Source organism: Mus musculus, chromosome 17 (genome assembly GCF_000001635.26).
Source record: "Mus musculus strain C57BL/6J chromosome 17, GRCm38.p6 C57BL/6J".
NCBI classification, from domain to species: domain Eukaryota; kingdom Metazoa; phylum Chordata; class Mammalia; order Rodentia; family Muridae; genus Mus; species Mus musculus.
In genome coordinates, this window is record NC_000083.6 from 86,949,444 (window position 1) to 86,969,468 (window position 20,025).

At 49.2% G+C, this 20,025-nt stretch overlaps 2 protein-coding genes across 2 annotated transcripts in view; both read left to right on the forward strand.

Annotated features, from left to right (window-relative positions):
• The first annotated feature begins 967 nt into the window (after positions 1 to 967).
• Positions 968 to 14,103, forward strand: LOC115488765 (hapless 2-like). The gene is made up of 3 exons (XM_030250169.1): positions 968 to 993; positions 8,535 to 8,617; positions 13,430 to 14,103. The coding sequence occupies exons 1-3, from the start codon at positions 968 to 970 to the stop codon at positions 14,101 to 14,103; spliced, it is 783 nt and encodes a 260-aa protein (XP_030106029.1).
• Positions 13,668 to 20,025, forward strand: part of Rhoq (ras homolog family member Q) — a 36,959-nt gene continuing 30,601 nt past the window's right edge. Inside the window, exons 1-2 of the mRNA NM_145491.2 lie at positions 13,668 to 14,304; positions 14,857 to 14,915. Of these exons, the coding sequence (NP_663466.2) occupies positions 14,163 to 14,304; positions 14,857 to 14,915 (201 nt within the window). The 5' untranslated portion in view covers positions 13,668 to 14,162. The remainder of the gene's footprint in view (positions 14,305 to 14,856; positions 14,916 to 20,025) is intronic.

Below are 20,025 nucleotides of genomic sequence, written 5' to 3' on the forward strand. Positions count from 1 at the left end.
AATTCTGAAATGTGCCCTCCACAGTCAGTGACAGTAAGGACGACCGCAGTGCGGCCAACATTCCTTGTTTAAAAACTAACTTACTTTGTGTGGAAGTGTTTGTGTCTCAGTGGGGACAGTGACAACTCAGAGCTGAGCCCAGGTCCGGGGACCCCATCGAGGCAGGTGCAGATGGATGCTGCTTCACTGATCGGACTTGGAGTCAGGAAAAATGCTCTCTCCAATCTCTCTCTCTCTCTCTCTCTCTCTCTCTCTCTCTCTCTCTCTCATCTTCCTACATTGCAAATTACAACATACATTCAGAAAAAGTACACAGAATGCAAATGTGCAGTTTAATGAGTTATTACCAGGCAAATACTTGGAAACTATCGCTCAAGTCAAGAAATGAAGGATAAAGGGTCTCCAAGACCCCTCAGTAGGTAAAGGTGGCTGCCACCAAACCTGATGACCTGAGTTCAGTCCCTAAGGGCCACACGATGGAAGCAGAGAGCAGACCCCCACAAGTTGTCCCCTGCCTTCAGATAATGTGCATGGCATGTTCATACCAACACGCAAAAGAAAGAAATGAATCTTTTAACAAGGAATGCTGACAGCCCCACAGAAGGCCCTATCGTGACCACGGAGGGGACGTTTCAGAACTCATGATTTTGTATTTGTGGCTATGGGAAAGGTCCTAGGAGGAAGTCTAAGCTTGGAAGTCTCTTTTTCTTTAGGCCCTCACCCACGGGAAGCCGTGTCCATCCTAGGAGAGTGAGGAAATCTGCACCGAAGAGGAAGCCAGGAACCTCACCCAGGTCCTGAAGCAACCGTCCTTCATCCCGGCTGTGCCTGTAAGCATGCCTGAGGTCAGATGCCCATGGCATGGTCTTTCTACCCCTTCAAAAGGGAAGCAGGACCAGCCTCCAGTGTCCAGACACTTAGGGATTGCCAAGTAACAAAAGGAAGGGGGTTTCCCAGGGCTTGAAGCATGGGGCAACATGTAGGGCCCAAGAAGTAGGTGAAGAAATTTAGGAAATTCTTTGGGGGTGGTTTCAGAATTAAATACATGGTGGGGGGCATCCCCTTCTCTGTCTTTCAGCAAATACTGGCTGAGCAGTGTGTGAGCCACTGTGCGAGCCACTGTGCAGGGATAGGTAACAGAACAGGCAATAGAGCAGATGCCAGCTCTGGTTCCCAAAGCCTTGGTGTGATGGGAGACTCAATTTGTAAGCTGGAAATCCCAGACCAGAGGGCTGTGCCCCCGCAATGTCATAGAGCTGCATGGATGAAGGGCCCTAGGCTCAGTCCCCACCCAAGCCCATCCCAGGTTCTGTTAGTGTGCGGCCCTGCAGACAGCTCAGCCTTCAAGCGCGTGGTTTCAAAAGTTTGGGTGTTGGCAGTAAAATACAACTGGGGGAGGCAAGAGGAGGAGTGTAAATGGAAGGATGCGCAGACCTTTAGAGACAGACACTCAGACCCCTATCCCCCAAAATGAGGTTTCAGGGGATCCAGCACAGTGCCTTAATTTGGAGTAAGTCATCTGGAAAAGATAGGACATGGGTAGAAGTCACAATTGAGAATGTATCCAAATTGATAGGAATGGTCAAGACTTCATAGAGACCCAATTCTCTCTCTCTCTCTCTCTCTCTCTCTCTCTCTCTCTCTCTCTCTCAACTTTCCATTGGTTCTTCGTGACTTTCACATCATGCACCCCAATTCTATTCATCTCTCTGTCCCCCCATATCTGCTCTCTGCACTTGCAACCTCCCCTCCCTCAAAAGAAAACACAAAGAAATATAAATAATAATAATAACAAAAACCATCTCGAATGGAAGTTGTGGTGCGCCCACAGTACACTCTTTTGCTTCACTGCAAACGTTCGTTGTAATGAGTCATTAGTCAAGTCATTGTGCTGTGCTTCCAAACTCACACTGGATCCTCCCCAGGACTCCTCTTGGATGATATTCTGTTGTTGCCCCGTGTCATGGAGATCCTGCAGCTTTGGATCTGTGGAACCAGCAGCGTCTGCATTCGCTCCAGCAGATCATAGATGGGGTAGATGTTGGGGTGGGCCATCTCAAAGCCCTGGATCTAGACCCGGGTGGTGGCTGAGTTGGTCAAATCTCCTGCACCCATGCCATCAGGGCCGGGCTCTTCTGCACTGCCCAGACGAGGGGCAGGGGCAGGGGCAGGTCTATGCAGTCTTGGGACATCAACATGGTCTAGGCAAGCAGTCCAGACCAGGGGTATCCACATGGCCTTTGGTGGGTGGGTCAGGAGCCACAAACATTAACACAGACTCTTGATGCTGCTGCAGGGCCACTGATCCAGACATAACAGCAGCATGGATTGGGACGTCACAGCTTCAGGTGACAGCATAGGCTACTCACATTAGGCTATTCCTCACTACCCTCTTGGAAGACCCAGTTTTTAGGAGTGACTTGAGCCGCCCAGAAAGGCCTCTGGCTACAATGTGTGGAAAGGTATCTGCCACTCAAGGTGAGAAAGGAGACAGGGAAAGGTGAAACACAGACAACACAGCTAGAGGTTTCAGTTGAGTGACAGACCCTGTGGCTTCCAAACAGGATTATAATTTGCCCAAACACTGGTCTAGGAAGATTCCCCCCAGGTAGTGGCAGAGGCAGAAGGTGATAAAGCAGTTAGGTGGTGTATACAGATGAGGCCAGGAATGAGAAACAAGCTATCAGGAATGAGAGGGGAAGAGAGCTACAAACTATCAGATTTGACACTTGGATGCAGGCCTCACAGGGGAGAGCAGCTAGGCTGCAGGTGTGGCTGGGGAACAGCAGGAACCACATGCCATGGTGTTCTCTCTCAGGAGCAAGCTGGGAGGAGGGAAAGTAGGAGAGCACACTCATTAGATCCGGAAGTAAAAGTCCACTCCTGGAGAGAAAGAGTCTGAAAAGTCTTGGAGACTTCAGCCCAGCGGCTAAGCAAGCTCTGATCCAGGCTGCAGGAAGTGAAATGCCTGTAGGGGCCATGCAGAAAAGGGAAGAGTGAGCCAGCCAAGGACAGGAAACATTTCTGCTAAAATAATTTACATTAAGAATCCACAACTTAGCTTCTTCTAAAAACCATCTGAGGATTGGTAATTGAGTTGCCTCTTTCTAGGTGACTGTAGATTGTGTCGTGACAGCGCAGGGTCAGATGTCCCATCTGTAAAAGAGAGATGCTGATGAGTAGTCTGCCACCCTCACAAGGAACTGAAAAAAAAAATTTAAAAAAAGCAAACTTTGAACAAGCTTTGGAGAGTGCTGTGTGAGTTTGATATTGCAAAGCATAGCTTCCCTGGCCTCGGCCCCAAGGTCCCTCCCTCTGACCCTCACAGAACCAGACTCCTCTAACCACCTGTGGGGAAGTGGACCTGGGTCATGAGGAAGTCTCTAGGGCACTCCTGAGAGTCTAGTCTGCAAGCTGAGAATGGCGTCGGGAAGGAACACAAGTATTTAGCCTCAGAGACACATGGCAGCCACACCTGTTATTAGCCCACAGCCTTAGGTGGCACTGCTCTGTCACCAAATTCACTCTCCTCATGTGTCTTTTCAGAGACACAGCTCAACCTTCTTCACAGGGAGAGTTCTGGTTTGCAAGGAAGAGAATATAAATGTCTTTTCCACATTGTCCCAAGCACGTCCAGGATCTCTTCAGGTAGTGTGAGCGGAGCTATTTCACTATTTCCCCTTTTCTTCCTTCCTTCCTTCCTTCCTTCCTTCCTTCCTTCCTTCCTTCCTTCCTTCCTTCCTCCCTTCCTCCCTTCCCCTTCCTTCCCCTTCCCCCCCCCCTCTCCTGTGAGTACATGGTCAAGTCACTCTCTTCAGACACACCAGAAGAGGGCATTAGATCCCATTATTGATGGTTGTGAGCCACCATGTGGTTGCTGGGAATTGAACTCAGAACCTCTGGAAGAGCAGCCAGTGCTCTTAACCGCTAAGTCATCTCTCCAGCCCCCTCCCCTTTTCTTTCCTCATTTCTTTGCTTCCCATGGAGGTCAGCATGTCACGGAGTACACACATGAATAGCTGGCTGGTGAAGACATAGTGCCCCCTATAAATTGCCAACAGCCTTGGGGGGTTTCAGCCCTTTGTCAGAATGAGAGAGGATCTAACGTAATGGGGCACAGGGAGAGGGACACAGTGGCCTACCCATGCAGGGCTCCTCTTACACAGCCTAGATTGCTGGAGCACAGAGCTCCAAGAGAATTTGTAGAGTATGAGGGAGTTATATGGATCTGTCTGGGCAGCCTCTGAGACTGTTCTACTCAAAGTGGTAACTGTAAGGTTGTCACCATTCTAACCTATACTCAAGTAAAGGATAAGGCCAACCAGAGTGGTCTTTCTGCAACTGTGTCCCAAAGTCCCCTACATAAGACCTCCAGAAACTAAATCAGGAGGTCAGAGGGAGCCAAACACAGGCTTGTGATAACTTCCCTAAGGGAGCGGTTTAACCAAGCAAGGCAAAATCATCTTAGTACTTGTACACCCTGTTTAGCCATGAAATGTGGGATGTTATAAGCTGTAAGTTAGCTTTGGATCTATGCAACCTTCTAGAAGTCCCCACACTTAGTTAAAAATCTTCCCATACTGTGCAGCCTGATACCAGCAATATCCAGCCACCTCTGACCTGTGGGGCCAGGACACCTGGACGTGGGAGAGACCAAGATGGTGTCAGGGAAGTAGACAGGACTGAGGAGAAGCTGATGGTGTGCTGAGGATGCTCTGCAGGAGGGGGTTGCACTGGGCGTGCTCCTAGTCGGGCATTTGTTTGCTTCCTATATCTTAGGAAACCAGAATCCACTTTACCAAGCCTCACTCAGGTCCTGAAACACAAAGGTTCACATGTCTATGTCCCTATTTATGGACAATACGCCAGTCGCCTTGAATTGTCCCTTGTTGTTCTTAGACATGTGCTATTATACATGACGTGATTTTGAAGGGCAAAGAACATGTGGCCGCAGCAGGTGCTCTTATAAGGTCTGTGGGTTCATATACACCCCACCTTTTCCCATTCTCTTTTTGCCCTTCTGTTCCCCCAGAGCGGATGCAGTGACATTGTCTTGGTGGCAGAGACTGTCCCTTTCCAAACAGTGAAGTCTGCCATGTCTTGATCCTGAGCTTCCCAAGATATTCATATGAGCAGTGCACGCTGCTCTTTATAAATCGGCCAATGTAGCACCTTTTCTTTTAAAATCAAGAATAGACTGATGGAGGCAACACTCAAATCACACTGTGCTGTCTCCATTACTTGTCTACCAATGTGATAAAACACGACACCAAGGCAGCTTGTAGACAGGCGTGTATTGGGGGCTTATGGTTCCAGAGGGCTAGGATTCATGATGGCAGAGTGGAGGAGCAGAAGCCAGAGATGAGTGGGAACGGTGTGTACTGCGGATGAAGTGCATTGTGGGTGAAGTGCATTGTGAATGAAGTCACTCAAGGTGAAGTGTATTGTGGGTGAAGTCACTGTGGGTGAAGCAGAGGTTCTTAAAGCCTCAAAGCCCACCTAGGTTACACACCACCTCCAACAAGGCCATGAAAGACCCACAACGTGAGGACTCTCCCACGTTCTGACTCAGGAGAGGCGACACCCCAAAATCACCCACAAGAAACGGTCTTGTTGCAAACTGCAAGAGGATTTTTATTCAAGAGCGCTCTTGGGCCCACGGTCATACACCACGCAGGGGTAGAGGACTGTGGCGCCCCGAGTAGCTGGGTAAGGGGGTATTTAAAGGAAGAAACCACAACTCAAGGAAGTGGGGAGGGCGTTGTTGGAAGATACTAAAGATACCAGTTAAGAGTCACAAGGAAGTGCAAAATTACAAGAGTCACAAGGAATACCTGGTAATTGTTAACTCTCAAGACAGCTTCTAAGAGCCCCTAACAATAGCACATTTGCATTGCAGGTTCTGGTAATGGTCAGGGTGACTTTCTTTGAATGAGCACTCTTTGAACCCAGGAAGCAGGTGGGTGGAGGAATGTTGCTATGATTTTTATGTTTTATGATTAGCATACCTTTACAAAGGCCACATTCCCAAGCCTGGGCCTAAAGGCCTAGAATTTTGTTTTTACTTTGTTATACTTTCAGCCACACCTACTAATCCTTCTCAAACACTTCTACCTTCTGGGGACAAAGTATTCAAACATATGACCAGTGGGGACCATTCTCATTCAAACTGCCAAATGTTACTTAATGCACAATATAGGATACTTTATGAAAATGTGCTTCTGTTTCTGTTTTTCTTTTGGTGTGTTATTTTTATCATAATTTTATTTCTGTAGATGTTATACACCACACAAAATCTTTTATTTTGGTTTAGATAGTCATTTACCTCGTAAAATTGTTTTAATGACAAAGAAAAGTGTCATATATTTGCTTACATATTTTACCACCTTTGGGCTCTTAATTTCATTGTATAGATCTGACTTTTCATCTGGTTACAAACTCAGATAGATGGCTCCGTTTAGACATTGTCTGCTCTTCCAGAGGACCCAGCTTCAATTCTCAGTCCCAGGGAATCTGATGCCTGCTTCTGGCTTCCTTGGGTAGCAGACCTGAAAGTGGTACACAGACATAGATATAGGCAGAACACCCATACACATGAAAAGCAATAACACAATTTTAATTAGAAATATTTAAGCCTTTTGTTATCTGAAAAAACAAGTTACTTTTGCCTTGCACTTTGGAGGGTGGCTTTTGCTGACTGTGGAATTTAAATCATGGTGCTTTCCTTTCCTTCTTTTCAACGTTATAAAGATTCTCTTACACGGACTCAGGTTTGCAGACGAGAAGTTGGTTCTTGTTCTTTTTTTTTTTTTTTTCCTTTTTGCTCTCCCATTTTTTCTTTGTATTATCGATTTTTAGTGATTCCACTATGAAGTGCTTGTATGATGTGCTTGTATGAAACTTTGTGGTTTCTCTTGCTTTGCATATGTGGAAATTCTTGATTAATAATTTTCATAAAACTGGAATGACTTGAAATCATTACCCCCTTTTTAGATTCCAAACTTATGTACACATAAAATCATTTAATGTTGCCATGTGTGAGGTATGTGTGCATGTGTGTGCATGCACACACGTGTGTGTTTCTCTGTGTGCATGTTCTTTAGTTTGGGGGGTTTCTATTGCTAAGTCTCCAGTGTCAACTGTTGTTTTCTTTTCAATGTCCAGTGAATTACTCCCTTCAAGTAGTGAACACTTCAGGTCTAAAACCTCTATGTGGTTCTAAAAATAACTTTTCTATTTTCCTCCTCATTACGTTCATGCTTTCCTTTAGATCTTTGTGCACATTGCAAGCTTGTCTGCTAATTGCCTGTGTTGCCATTCCTGGTTTGTTTCTGTTAACTGTGCGTTTCCTGTGGTGGCTGCAGCGTCCCACCCACATGTAAGTGCCGTCCCTTATAACATTCGGAAACAGTTTTTTTTTTTGTTTTTGTTTTTTGGTGTTTTGTTTGTTTGTTTTGAAAGGAAATAAAACTGTAATTCATGTAATGTATGTTAAATAGCCCAAAGAGTTGTTTCTGAGCTTTGAAACCTGGGGCTGAGAACATAGCAGAACAGACCAGGACATGCCCGGGCAAGCCCATCGCCTCCCTAGCTCCCACCCCTCTGACCTAAGTTAAACATTACAGACTGCTGATGTTTAAATGGACCAATCATGTGAAACCGTGCCAATTCCTCCCCCAGCCCCACTCCTTTTCTATAAAAACCCCTAGCTTCCAAGCCTCGTGGTCGAATCCACTGTCTCCTGTTATGTGAGATACGTTTCGACCCGGAGCTCCGCCATTAAAAAACCTCTTCTTGTTACATCAAGGTGTTGTGTTCTATTCGTGATTCTTGGGTGCACGCTGAATCGGGAGCTGAGTGGGGGTTTCCCCACTGAGTTCTTTCAGTTTGTCTTGCTGGACACCTGAATTTTGTTATTTAAAAATACAGATTTCTTTTACCCAGCAGTGTTTATAGTGAACTTGCTCCTTCCGAGGCTTGTTTCTAAACCTTGTTGGGGAAATCTCTAAAGTCACATTGACACTAGAGCTATATATAACCGATCTACTGAAGCTGCCATTGAATTCCTTGGACTCTTGAAGTCACTACACTGGCTTGGTTGAAACCCAAACATCTCCTGGATTATTGTGAACCTTTGTCCTTTGCTGACAGTCCACATAGGCAACTTGGTAGTCAGTAACAGACCAGGGGACAAGGGGCCCCTCCTATAGAAAGTTAGGGAGGCAGCAGGGCTTACACTACTCTGTCCCTTTCTCCAGGAACTTGACCCTGGACTACATACAGTTTAGTATTTGAGAAACAACAGTTTTATGCAATTGGTGCCATTTTCAAGTTACTTACATTAAGAACAGTCCGGTTCTGTTGCTTGCTATGGTAGAAGTGGATAAGGCTACATTGCTTACATGAGGGACATTCAGTGGGGTTATCTGCTTGCCCGATGCCCCTTCTCAGGAGGCTGGTTCCAAGCCACAGAAACCATGGCTGATTAAACAAACAAACAAAAAAAAAGGTGTGGAGACTCCCAAGTGAGCCAGAGAGAGCATACGGGGTAGCAGAGAGACTAGAGGAACTGTTGAAGATCGACGTGATGTCCAGCACACACCTCAGAGCTTTTCCGGTAGGAAAACCACTCCCAGCACCGTCGCTGTCCCCCGGCTGTCCACAGTCTGTGTGTACACCTGTCACTTTGAACCAGGAACGTAAGCATGCCAACCACATCCACAACCACCGCCCGCTCTGAGGTGCCACTTCCCATGTCAGGAACTGCCTTACGTAGCCACCACTGAAGCTGGGCCTCCAGGGGGTGGGGCCTATAGTTAACCCAAGTTTCACTAACTTCCTAACGCTGCGGACCCTGTAATACAGTGGCTCATGTTGTGGTGAGCCCGAACCATAAAATTATTTTCATTGCTACTTCATGCCTGAAATTTTGCTACTGTTATGAATCGTAATATAAATATTTGATAGGCAGGATATCTGAAATTTGACCCCCAAAGGTGTTGCAACCCACAGGTTGAGATCCACTGAACTAGAAGCTGCTTAACATTCAAAATGTGTTTCTGAAGTTCACTGACCAAAACATCCACTGTGACAGAATAGGGACAGATGAGTTGGGCTGGTATATGTCATTGCCACCACCTATATCTACATACCTCAAGTATCTGTCACTTCTGAGCCAGAAACTCAATTACTGCACTCTCAGTACTGAAGCATGGGATAAAATACTGATTTCATTTCTCAGGCAAATTTGTGACCCATCTTTCTTTGAAGTTTATGGAAGGGAACAATTTCCAAATTATATTTCCAGCAATCTCCAAGGAATTATAATATTATATAATAATATGTCCAGCCCTCTCCTCCAGCTGAGCAGTGGATGGTTGATAACACAGGTCACAATGACTGCTTTCCTATGCTTAGGCAGAGTGGAAGGCAGAAGACTGAAAACAAAAAAAGTCCCTAAGGACACATGAGCTTGGTACGGGGTATAGCCTGAATTTCTGGGAGGTGCTAAACTGGAAAGGGGAATCTAGTTACATTCATTTGGAAATGAAAGCCAAGTGAGGTGATTTTATTAGATTTGCTCATTAAGGTCCAACGACTTTTAAGAACTCGACACCATGTTTAAGCCATTAGTACCTCAGCTCAAAATTCGGTACAATGTATGTTACCAGAAAAAGGGATGCAGACGGGAAGGCAAGAGTGTGTAGGAAGGGGAAGCACAGGTCTGATACGTGGCCAGAGGCTGTGACTTGTCAGTAGAGTGCGGGTGGCAGGAGACACCTCCGTGCTTATGTGGCTCCATCTGAAGACAGGGACAGTGTGGAAGGAGACAATCGTTTTACTTCCTTATTGATCACTTCTCAGAATGAGCTTCAGGGAGGGAAGGGAGACACCACAGAGGTTTGGAGTGAGCCTGGGCTCCATCTTGTCTACCTCCACACTGGACCTGACACACACATCTCCCATTGAAGCTGTCATTTCCACTGCACCTTCGGAAGACCTAGGGACTCGGCTGAGCAGCAACCAAGATGTGATGGATGCCTCTCCGGCAGAGATTCTCCTTCTTAACTGCTGTCTATCACGTCAGAATTACAGAATCTAGTCAGAATGAAGGCTGGGCCTCGGAAGTAAAGGCTGAAGACATCCAAAGGGTCCCAACCCCTTCTCACGATGATGGTTTTATGAATGGAGTATAGCCCCAGTGTTAGGTAAAAGCCACCCAGCATTTCACTGGCTACCCTGACTGGCTTAAGGATGAAGTGAATTTAAATTATCAGATGAAGTCTAAGGCTTTAGTTTAATTAGTCAAGGAAAACCTGCTGGTCAGAGTGGCAAACAGAAGATGTAAACCCTCCTCAGGCTGTTACCAAACTCCATGGATACTGTCATGTGACCATTCTTGAGCCTCACTCTCTTCTTCATGCTCATGGCAATCCATTGCTTGCTCTTACACACTCTCTCCCCAACTCTGCCTGACCTTAGCTCTAGTCTCCAAACCCATACCCTAGGCCCTGAGTGGCCTCAAGTGACAGGCCGAGATCTGTCATTTTCCTTATCTGCTATCTTTGCTGTTTTGTCATGGAACACACAGCAAGTAGCATGAGCTTGGAAGCGCACCTTTCAAACCCTAGCCCTGCTACTCAGCTGGGAGACTGAGCAAGGTTCTGACTGTCTTTGTGTGTTTCTTACCTTGGCTATCATGCGAACACGATAAGAGTCAGAATTCCTTTGGTTATCAGAGGCTAAAAACTAACTTCAACTCATTCGGCAAAAAGGAGAGCTGAAATAGTTCAATCTGCCCATCTGAAGGAGCCAGTAAGGACTCAGGGACAGGAGGGTCACAAACTTAAAAGGGGGGTGGGGACTCAGGCAGGATGTGTAAGAGGAAAGCCTCCAGTCAAAGCGCCTGATGGCAGACGTGAGGCAAATGGTGCTGACCTAGGCAGATGGACTAATAGCTGTCTACGAGTCCACGAGTCTTATCTTGCAGAGTCATTTCAGAAATAAAGTAAGATTATCTCCATCGCTGACCACCAAGTACTGAGTGACACACAGGTACCGCACACAGCAGCACGCGGCCAATCACTCCCTTGTTCACCATGCCCTTGCTTTTAGGACCTCTGCTCACCTACATGATGCCTTTGTCTCTTGCTATCGAGATGGAGATACGTTCTCTGAATGTACGCAGCCCAGCGGGATAAGGTTTGACAAATAACCTGTCCACTTCAGATGATCCGAATGCCCGAGAAGTTCTGCGCTGCCCTTCCTCGGCCAGCATGCACTGTCTGCTTTCCCCAGGCCTCTTCCTATGACCTCAGAGCCCCAGGCCAATCATACCGTAACTTTGCAAATCCTTCCACAGCACACCCACAGCTATGCGCTGCTGCCTCCCCGGCTCCTCCAGAAGTCTGTTCTTTATTCCCTCCCACAGTACTGATTACATTATGTAGCAACTATCTGTTTTCCCATCAGCTCCTTCCCGCTCCCCCTCTAGTGACTGTGACTTGCCAGCTCGATGTCCCCTGCCCAGGAAGAAAGCCTGGCTTCTAGTCGACCTCAATTCATGCTTGTTAAGTGGAATATTGAATGAGGAGGAGGAAGGAAGGAGTAGAGGAAAAAGAGAAGGCGGCCTAGACGGGCTCACTGTTCTCACACAGACCTGTGTCTGTTTCAGTGTTCACAGTTCAAACAAAAGGAAAAGAGCAGAGGCCTCTGGGATGCCCAGAAACAAAGTTGTTTCCTGTGCCCGAGTCCTTGACATTTGAGAACTGTTTTTGGTTTTGTTCTGTTTTACCACTTGGGCATTCTCTTTTTTGCCCATGGGAAACTGAGGGTCTTGCAGAGGTCTAACTATTCCAGTTGAAGAGTGCATGGACTGTCAAGGCAGTGTTCTAGAGTGGGCCCGCCCCGCCCCCACATCCACCAGGTGTGACTGTCCCCAGAGCTCTAATATTCTTGGCAGTCTGTCTGGCATCACTGTGGGCCAAGGGAATGAGGTCACTGTCGCCAATGAAGTCACCACCACATGATTCATCCCACATCAGTCCCCAACTCGGAGTGTACTCTGAGAGTCTCAGAGCTTCTCACAAGCCATCCAGGACCCGGGGTCCCTGTAAGATGAGCTCACATTTTTTTTTTTTTTTAAAGCAGAAAACAGGCCTAGAGAAAGGCAGCCAGCCATGCTACTAACTTGTGGTGCTTGGACCAAGTTCAGCTTTCCGGCAGAGCTGGCTCCTACAGCTCTTTAACCTTTCCACATTTCCTCCTTTCAGAATACTAGTCTTCGCAAACACAGCCAGAGCTAATGGTGATGCAAGCAGCAAACCTTGCTCTCTTCTCCTTCACGGGAAAGTGTCAAGACCTGACTTCAAGATAGTGTGGTGCCTTTCCTAACCTTTCAGAATGTATGAAGTAACTTTCAGATTTATTAGTGTAGTCAATGCAAGTACCTCCACTCGAATGCAATGGACAGGGTATGGAGAGATGTTCCCCTACGTTCACAAGGAACGTTAAATACTATTTGAAATCTTCCTGGTCGAATTGAAATCAGGATTATGACTTGAAAACTGGCGTCCAGGGTTCGTGGAAGTGAAATGAGGGCATCACAGTAGGCATCTCCCCAGGTGGCCCTTGAACACCGGGAGTGACAGGGAACCTTTTGGTAACCACTTCACTGGTCCCAGTTTCCCCCACCTAAATCCCGGGGGCAAGGGTATGAGTGACCCACGCACCTCTCAACACAGCATTTTCTACCACTATGAATTGGTGAGAGGAAAGGACTTCCCTGTCAGCAAGCTTGGGGGTAGGCTGCGGTGTGGGGTCAGTCAGCGCAGAGTGAGCCTTCGAACCAAGACCGTACATTTAAAGCAGCACTCGGCCACACAACTAACTGGCCCTGGCCAGACAAGTGTTTCCGGACTTGCCAGACAGAGGCGCAGGGTTGGTCCTGAATCACTGGCCAAGTCTCAGAGCGCGAGGCTACATCATACCTCAGGGATCACAATTGAATACTTTTGGAGAGACGCTTGGAAGCGAAAGGAAGCCTCGGACGATGTCGCCTCCAGGGGGAGCACAAATAACATCTGTGGTCTCCTGACAAGGGCTCGCCCCTTTGTGGCTGGTTGGGGGTGCAATATGCTGCATCTCTTAGTCACCGATTTCATAGAAAATGACTCAAGCTCGTGCTGCGAAAAGCGTGGGGTAGTGATGCTGAGGAGCAAGCAATAAGCCAGAAGTCTCAGTTTTCCAGTTCCGAGACCCACCACCCTCCCAGCCTCCGCACACCTTTCTAATTATTGTTATTAATTATATTTATAACCCTCTTGGCCGCTGTTCCTGATTTCTAGTTGCGTGGAGCACTTGCAGGCCGACGAGATGGCTCCTGCCTTCCAGGCAGAATTTAAATATACACATCTGTATAATGTTGCAGAATTGCGTCACCGTGGAAGTCGTCGTGATTCCCCGAAAGGCCTTCACGTCTCCTCCGGGCACCGGGGCCTGCGGACGCTTCCGGGCTTTGGCCGCACTTTCGCGAGGAGCCCTGGGCTCCTTCCTAGCGGCTGCCCAAGAGCCCCTCCCCCAGCCCCCATCCTCCCGGATACAGGGCGCCTCCTCCTCGGCCTCCGCGCCCGACTCCCAGGGAGTCAAGCTTGGGTGAGCGGCAGGAGCGCACGGCGGGCGCGGGCGCGGGGCGCGCCGCACTCCGGAGCCGCCCGGACCGCCCTCCCCCACCCCCCTTCACCGGCCCAGGAGGGCGGGGGCCGGAGCGGCGCGGGGCGGGCAGAGCCGCCTGGCCCCTCCCCTCCGCCGCCCTCCCCAAAGTTGCCGACTCCCCTGGGGCCGGACGGTCTTATGATCCGGCGGATCCTCCTGGGGAGGCCGGGCCGGGGAGCGGGTTCGGGCGCCGAGCGGCGGGGCCAGCAGGCGGGCGCGGCGAGCCGGGCCAGGGCGGGGAGCGGGGCAGAGATCGAAGCGGCGGCGGCTGCGCCCCGGGCCCGCCGCACCTTCTCCTCCGGTCAGGGGAACCGCTGCATGGGGCCGGGAGGGCGGCCCTGCTGCGCCGAGCGGCGGCGACGGCGGACCCCCCAAGCGGGCTGGGGCTGAGCCCGGGGCCAGGGCGGGGGCTCCGGGGGGACCATGCCCCGAGGCCGGCCGGCCGCAGCATGGCTCACGGGCCCGGCGCGCTGATGCTGAAGTGCGTGGTGGTCGGCGACGGGGCGGTGGGCAAGACGTGCCTGCTCATGAGCTATGCCAACGACGCCTTCCCCGAGGAGTACGTGCCCACTGTCTTCGACCACTACGCAGGTACGCCTCTGCCCTGCTGACTAAGGGGCTGATCCCCGGCTGGGAACTTTGGAGCAACTTTGGCTGAGCCCCCTGGCTTGCCTCCCCTGAGCGTGCTCCCCTCCCCCGCCGTGCCCTCTGCCTGGCGGCTTCACCCCCCCCCCCAAGCTGTGCCTCTGGTCACCCCACCCCTCGCAGCAACTCCCACCCCATTCCTATCTCCCCCTTCGCCCCGTCTCCCACACTTTTCAGTCCCCTGAGCGCCCTTCTTGACCTTCCAGCTGCCTCTTCCCTTACTGCCCGAAACCCCTGTAGGGGAAACATCTGGGAACACTAGTAGACGTGGCTACAGGGTTTGGGGGGGGGGGGGAGTGGATGGCAGGGGCCACATTACACCTATATCTCATGCAACTTGGCAGTGAAGTGGACTCGGATAAAAGGGGAATGTTGTCTCCTGGGGAGCACCCACATGCTTCCCAGTATTTGGGAAAGGAGGTTACTGTGGGGAGCCAAAGTGCTAGATCTCAGATCACTGTGAGCTTCTCTCCCCACCCCCCACTTCTGTCCTTGCAGTCAGCGTCACCGTGGGGGGCAAGCAGTACCTCTTGGGACTCTATGACACAGCTGGACAGGTGAGTGTTTTGGCTTCTGGCCGGTTCCCTTACCCCCATCTCTCGCCAATTCTGTGTGGCTGTGGAGGGCCTTTGGAAACTGAGGTGTCTAGGTGGGAGGGTGTGTTTTGGGGGGGGGGGCTGCCTCAAGATCAGGTTGGTTTTTTTTTTCTTAAGTCAGCAAATTAAGGAAACAAACCCAAAAGAAAACGCAGACCAGCGTGAACCCCGCGATGTGAAAAGTTTTTGACTGTATGGGTCTTTACGTGTGTTGCCTGGTGAGTGGGTCCCAACTCCTGTTGCAAAGTGGCAGCAGCCAATGGTAAAGCGTTCTTATTTTTAGTTGCTGATGACCAGGTCTCCCCCTCGCAGCCTCTGTCTGGGCCCTCATTGGTGAGTGGTCTGCCTGCCCGAGGAGCCTGATTGGTGGGAAATGGCATCATCTAAGAGGCTGGGAAGGCGTTTGGTCCTGGTTGTGTTTATTACAACATCATTGCACTCTGGGACTCCAGTCCCTGAAAACGTAATTTGTGGTGTTACCAGAGGAGCACAGGGAAAAAGAAAAGAAACAACAACCGTCAGCCACTCCCTGGGGTTGGGGCGGCAGGGTTAAGAGTTCAGCTGGAGTCTTGGAGGAAGCTTTCTTCCCCCTGGAGGGCCAGGTGACTTTGTGTTTTCTTTGGAGAGATTATGTGCAGAAAGGAAAGGAACGCGTCTTTCTGCAGTCTCTGGCTAGTGCTGGCAAACTGAAGGGTCAGACTGTTCTCCTGTAGGGTTAAGGGGTTTTCTTGGGGGTTCTGTCTCCCTAACCTAGCTCCACTGTCTTGCCAGACCCACTTTCTTTCTTCTGGGGCTGACTAAGGTGATGGTTTCGCAGAATTCAGCTCTGCAGTGTGCTCTGAAGTCTTTGGAAGTTGCTGTGTCTTATGCAGGCTTGAGAGCCCTGAGGATGCGCGAGCCATTGAACGGTGAACAGTGACTCCAGTCTTTGCGCTTTAGTTGTGAACAGGGGGCTGAAGATGGAGGTGGGGTGGGGTGGGGCCCAGGGGGAGAGAAATACCACCAGATACGATATGCTAAATATGTGTTTGATTAGATCTGCCTTTTAGCATCGTACGCTCTCAGATTCTATACTCATGTCTAGAAATATTTTGTGGGTTTTTGGGGAGGTGGGAGAGGCTTGATTTGGCCCCGATTTCTCAACTGTTAGAGCAGTGGTTCTCAGCCTGTCGGGAAGGGATCACTATCAGCTATCCTAAGCATCAAATGTTTACATTAAGAGTCATAACAGTAGCAAAATCACAGTTATGAAATAGCAACAAAATAACTTTATGGTTGGGGGTCACAGCAACAGGAGGAGCTGTGTTAACGGGGAACAGAATAGGAAGGTTGAGGAGCACTGAGTTAGAGGGACATCTGAGAATGGAGACCTGCCAGCAGTGCAAAGGGGAGGACACCCCTTTCACTGAAGTGGCTCAGGCCAGTGCTGTGTGTGTGTGTGTGTGTGTGTGTGTGTGTGTGTGTGATTCTCAACTTCTAGGGCCTGTTTTGGTTATTCTTTAACCCCACCAACACCCCTTTCATCCATTTTGGAGGGCAAGGAGTGGACAGCAGTCAAGTACCTCCGACTTCCGAGCGGTGCTGTTGATAGACAGGGAGTTGACAATAGTTGAAACAGTTTTTGGAGAAGAAAGTTCCCAATTTTTAATTTCTTAATCTACCTCATCTTGTTGTTGCAATGGTCGTGTTTTAAACATGTACTTTACTCAGCAAGCCCACTTAATATTTGCCTTCTGCATAGCAGAGACCGGGGCAACCACATGCACGTGTATGTACATCTAAGCTCACACAGCTTACAAAAGCTTGCTGCCGAGATAAAGGACCCCGTGCCACTCCAGTGGGGTCCTGGGAAGTACCGAGGTGCCCCGGGGTCGGTCAGATTGTTTGTATGCCTGAAGTTTTACAGCCATCCTCTTGGTGGCAGTTGTCTGGGTGTGGATGGGGAGGGTGTGATCAGGGGGTCACACATCACACGATGTTAAGTACCACAGATGAACACTTAGGATTTTGGGCTAACGTTATTGATACTTTCATCTGTAGTACGAAAAGGTAGCCATTATCAGACAAAATGGTAGGGCTGTCATATCATGCTAAGTAGCCATCTGGGGGCGTGCAAAAGAAAACATTGAAGTTATGGGATCACTGCTGCTGGTAGGAGTGTATGTAAGCGTCTGGATCACATGATTGCTCATGTGTCTTATGTATGTTTCTGTGCTGATTGCTAAGACTCTATCTCTCTATAAATATTTTCCAGATTCCTTTTATGATGATAGTAATAATGGTAAACAAATATACATACATACATACATACATACATACATACATACATACATACACTCAGATGTCAGGGATTTTAGGCCAGATAGAAAAAGAGGGACATCTGCGGACTTTGGGACTAAAACACCTTGGGGTCATATCTCTACCTATACTAGGCATGCAATTCTAACTGAATTTATTTACTTTCTCTGTAATAGTAAAATGTGGATAATTAGGATCTCCACTGCAGGGATGTAGGCTGTCTTAAATTCATTAACCTTTGCAAAAACAGTTGGCACGAACAGTTCTTTGTGTATAGTAGGCGTGCAAATGATATTACAAGAAATTACTGTGTTCTGCTATGGACGAGTTAATTTTGGGGGCTGGGGGTGGTCGAAAGCGGAGCACAATGTATCATGCCTGAAGTCGATCAACTCCGCTACCATGCCAGGTCCTAGAATTGTTAGCAGAGGTGTGGAGCCAGAGAAATAGTTTCAGGTTCTGTGTAGACGTTGAGAAGCAAGGGGCATATGTAGGTTTCAGCTGGTTCTTTTTCCAGAGACAGTGGGATGTGGAGGAGGAAGATTACACGCTGGAAAGCACTGGCCTTCTCTCCAAACTGCCCACGTGTGTGGGTGCTTGGCATACCTACTTAAATAAATGCAGCAATGCCTCGCTCGGGTTGGCACCTCCAGTCCACGTCTTTACACTTGGCCTTCTCGACGATTCCAGTCAAGTCCAGAACCACAAGCATCACTTGCCCAATTGACCTATTAGGAATCTACCAGTCAAGGGAAGATGGTTAGATGACCTTTGGCCTTCTTGAGCAGGCTCATGTCTATCTGACCTTTGCTGCTATCAGCAGAGAGACAGAGAGAATGGGGTACAAGGGTGTGTTGGACAGCAGGCCCCTCCAGGTGCCTTGTCTAGAGACATCTCTTCGATGTTCCACTCACTCATAAGCTCTGCTGCTTAAGGGAATCCCCCTCCCCTTCTTGGCTGAACCTTAGATTGGTCCAAGGGCAGCCTGCCATTTTGGCTGCCAAGAGTTTTAGAGTGGAAGTCAACACAGGCACCTTTCTCTACTCTGGGGGCCTTGCAGGGAGGGCTGGCTTTCTGCCTGGGTCTCTGGGGGAACTTCTCCTTTCGTGCCTGACTTTGGGCCTTCAGTGTAAGCTCTGCATTAGCCCTCTGCCTGCCCTGGAAGGGAATTAGAAAGGTGGGATTGCCCCACGGCCTCTACTCTTTTGAGAATGGAAGGAAATGGGATGAGCTTTCCCTGTGCCCAAACAAGCCAGTGGGGATCTGCTTGGCAGACTGCTCTCTGCCTGCGCTCTAGGCCTGATCTCTTAATCCTTGGCAGGAAGGCAGAACCTGATACTCTGAAGAGGGAAGCACCAAAGTCCAATTTATCCCAGGTCTCAGAATCCTGACACTCAGGAGGGTGTGTGGTGGGGTGAGTTTGGGATCCCTGAACTTCTAGATTTAGCCACTGTCGCTGCGTCCAAGTTCACATGTATGCTCTGGGCATGTTGTTGCTATATCTGGCAACTTAAGTTCAGGGTTGCACACATGAGAGCTATAAATATCCTTGCTCCAGTATCCCCTGGGGTAACTTCTCAGCGACAAATGAGATTTATTTCACACTTGCCATACCCAGCAGCTGTAGCTGCCCCCTCCCACCACAGCTTTCTTCCTCCAACAAACGGAACCTCAACTGGAGGCAGCAGACAGGAGGTCCCTCCCCACTTCTACATTTCATGGGACAGCACCCAAGAACCTAGCATAGTATGTGGGGGTGGGGGTGGGGGTGGGGAGGGGCAACAGTACCGCCACCTCCTCAAATGCTTTTTAACGTTAGGTAGGGTTTGTTCATAACACCTTTCCAGGTAGACTCTTCCCAGAGAGGAAACAGCAAGTGAGGGAGCTGGTGGGAAAGAGCCGGGTGAGTCAGGGTAGGGAGGTGTGCAGCACGCAGAAGTAGGCTGTAGGGCATGACCACCCACATCCCACAGGCTTCAGGTTCTCTCAGCCTCACACTCTATCCTAGAGGGCACAGAGCATGAGAGGAACCCTGAGCCTCTTTCAGATGTGAGCTGCAACAGGTGAGATGTGTGTGGCGCTGGGCCTCCGGTCTCCCTTGGTAACACACCGTAGATGTCTTGTCTACATTTTGCTAACCTCTGTAGAAGCTATTTATACCCTGGGCTGCACTGTATCACACAGGCATGCTTGGCTTTCTCCTCTGGATTGAGAAGGTGGTGGCCTGGCCATTCATAAGCTGTTGCTCTTTAAAGTACAGGGTGTTTTCCTGGGTGGGACTCTGGTGGTCCCTTAGGGGGTGGGGAGTGTCCTCCTGAGCCTTGTGTTGGGTCTCAACCTTTCTGAGTGCTTTGATCAGCTCCCAGCATGATTCTCCTGAGGTCTCATGACCTTTCTAGTCTTTAAACTAATATTTCATGACTGGTATGTCAAGGATGAATGCTGCAGACAGAACAAGATGCTGTGTCAGTCTTGGGGGGCTGGTGAAGTTGGGGGCCTAGAGGGCTGAGCATGTCTTGCTGTGTGTGCCACGGTATGGCCACAGAGCTAACTTTTTTTCCTTAGATTTATATGTGAGTACACTGTCACTGTCTTCAGACACCATACAGATGGTTGTGAGCCACCATGTGGTTGCTGGGACTTGAACTCAGGACTTCTGGATGAGCAGTCAGTGCTCTTAACCACTGAACCATCTCTCCAGCTCCCCCTCCCCTTTTTAAATACTGGGCTTTGAACTTGTAGTGTCATGCCCTGGTCAGGATCTTTTTGGAGA

Excerpts from the sequence above, each read along its gene's own strand:
- LOC115488765 (XM_030250169.1), top strand. The coding sequence starts at position 968 with ATGGGGCAACATGTAGGGCCCAAGAA. Across the intron at positions 994-8,534 it reads CAACATGTAGGGCCCAAGAA|AGAGAGCATACGGGGTAGCA; the intron begins GTAGGTGAAGAA and ends CAAGTGAGCCAG. Across the intron at positions 8,618-13,429 it reads CACACCTCAGAGCTTTTCCG|AATTGCGTCACCGTGGAAGT; the intron begins GTAGGAAAACCA and ends ATAATGTTGCAG.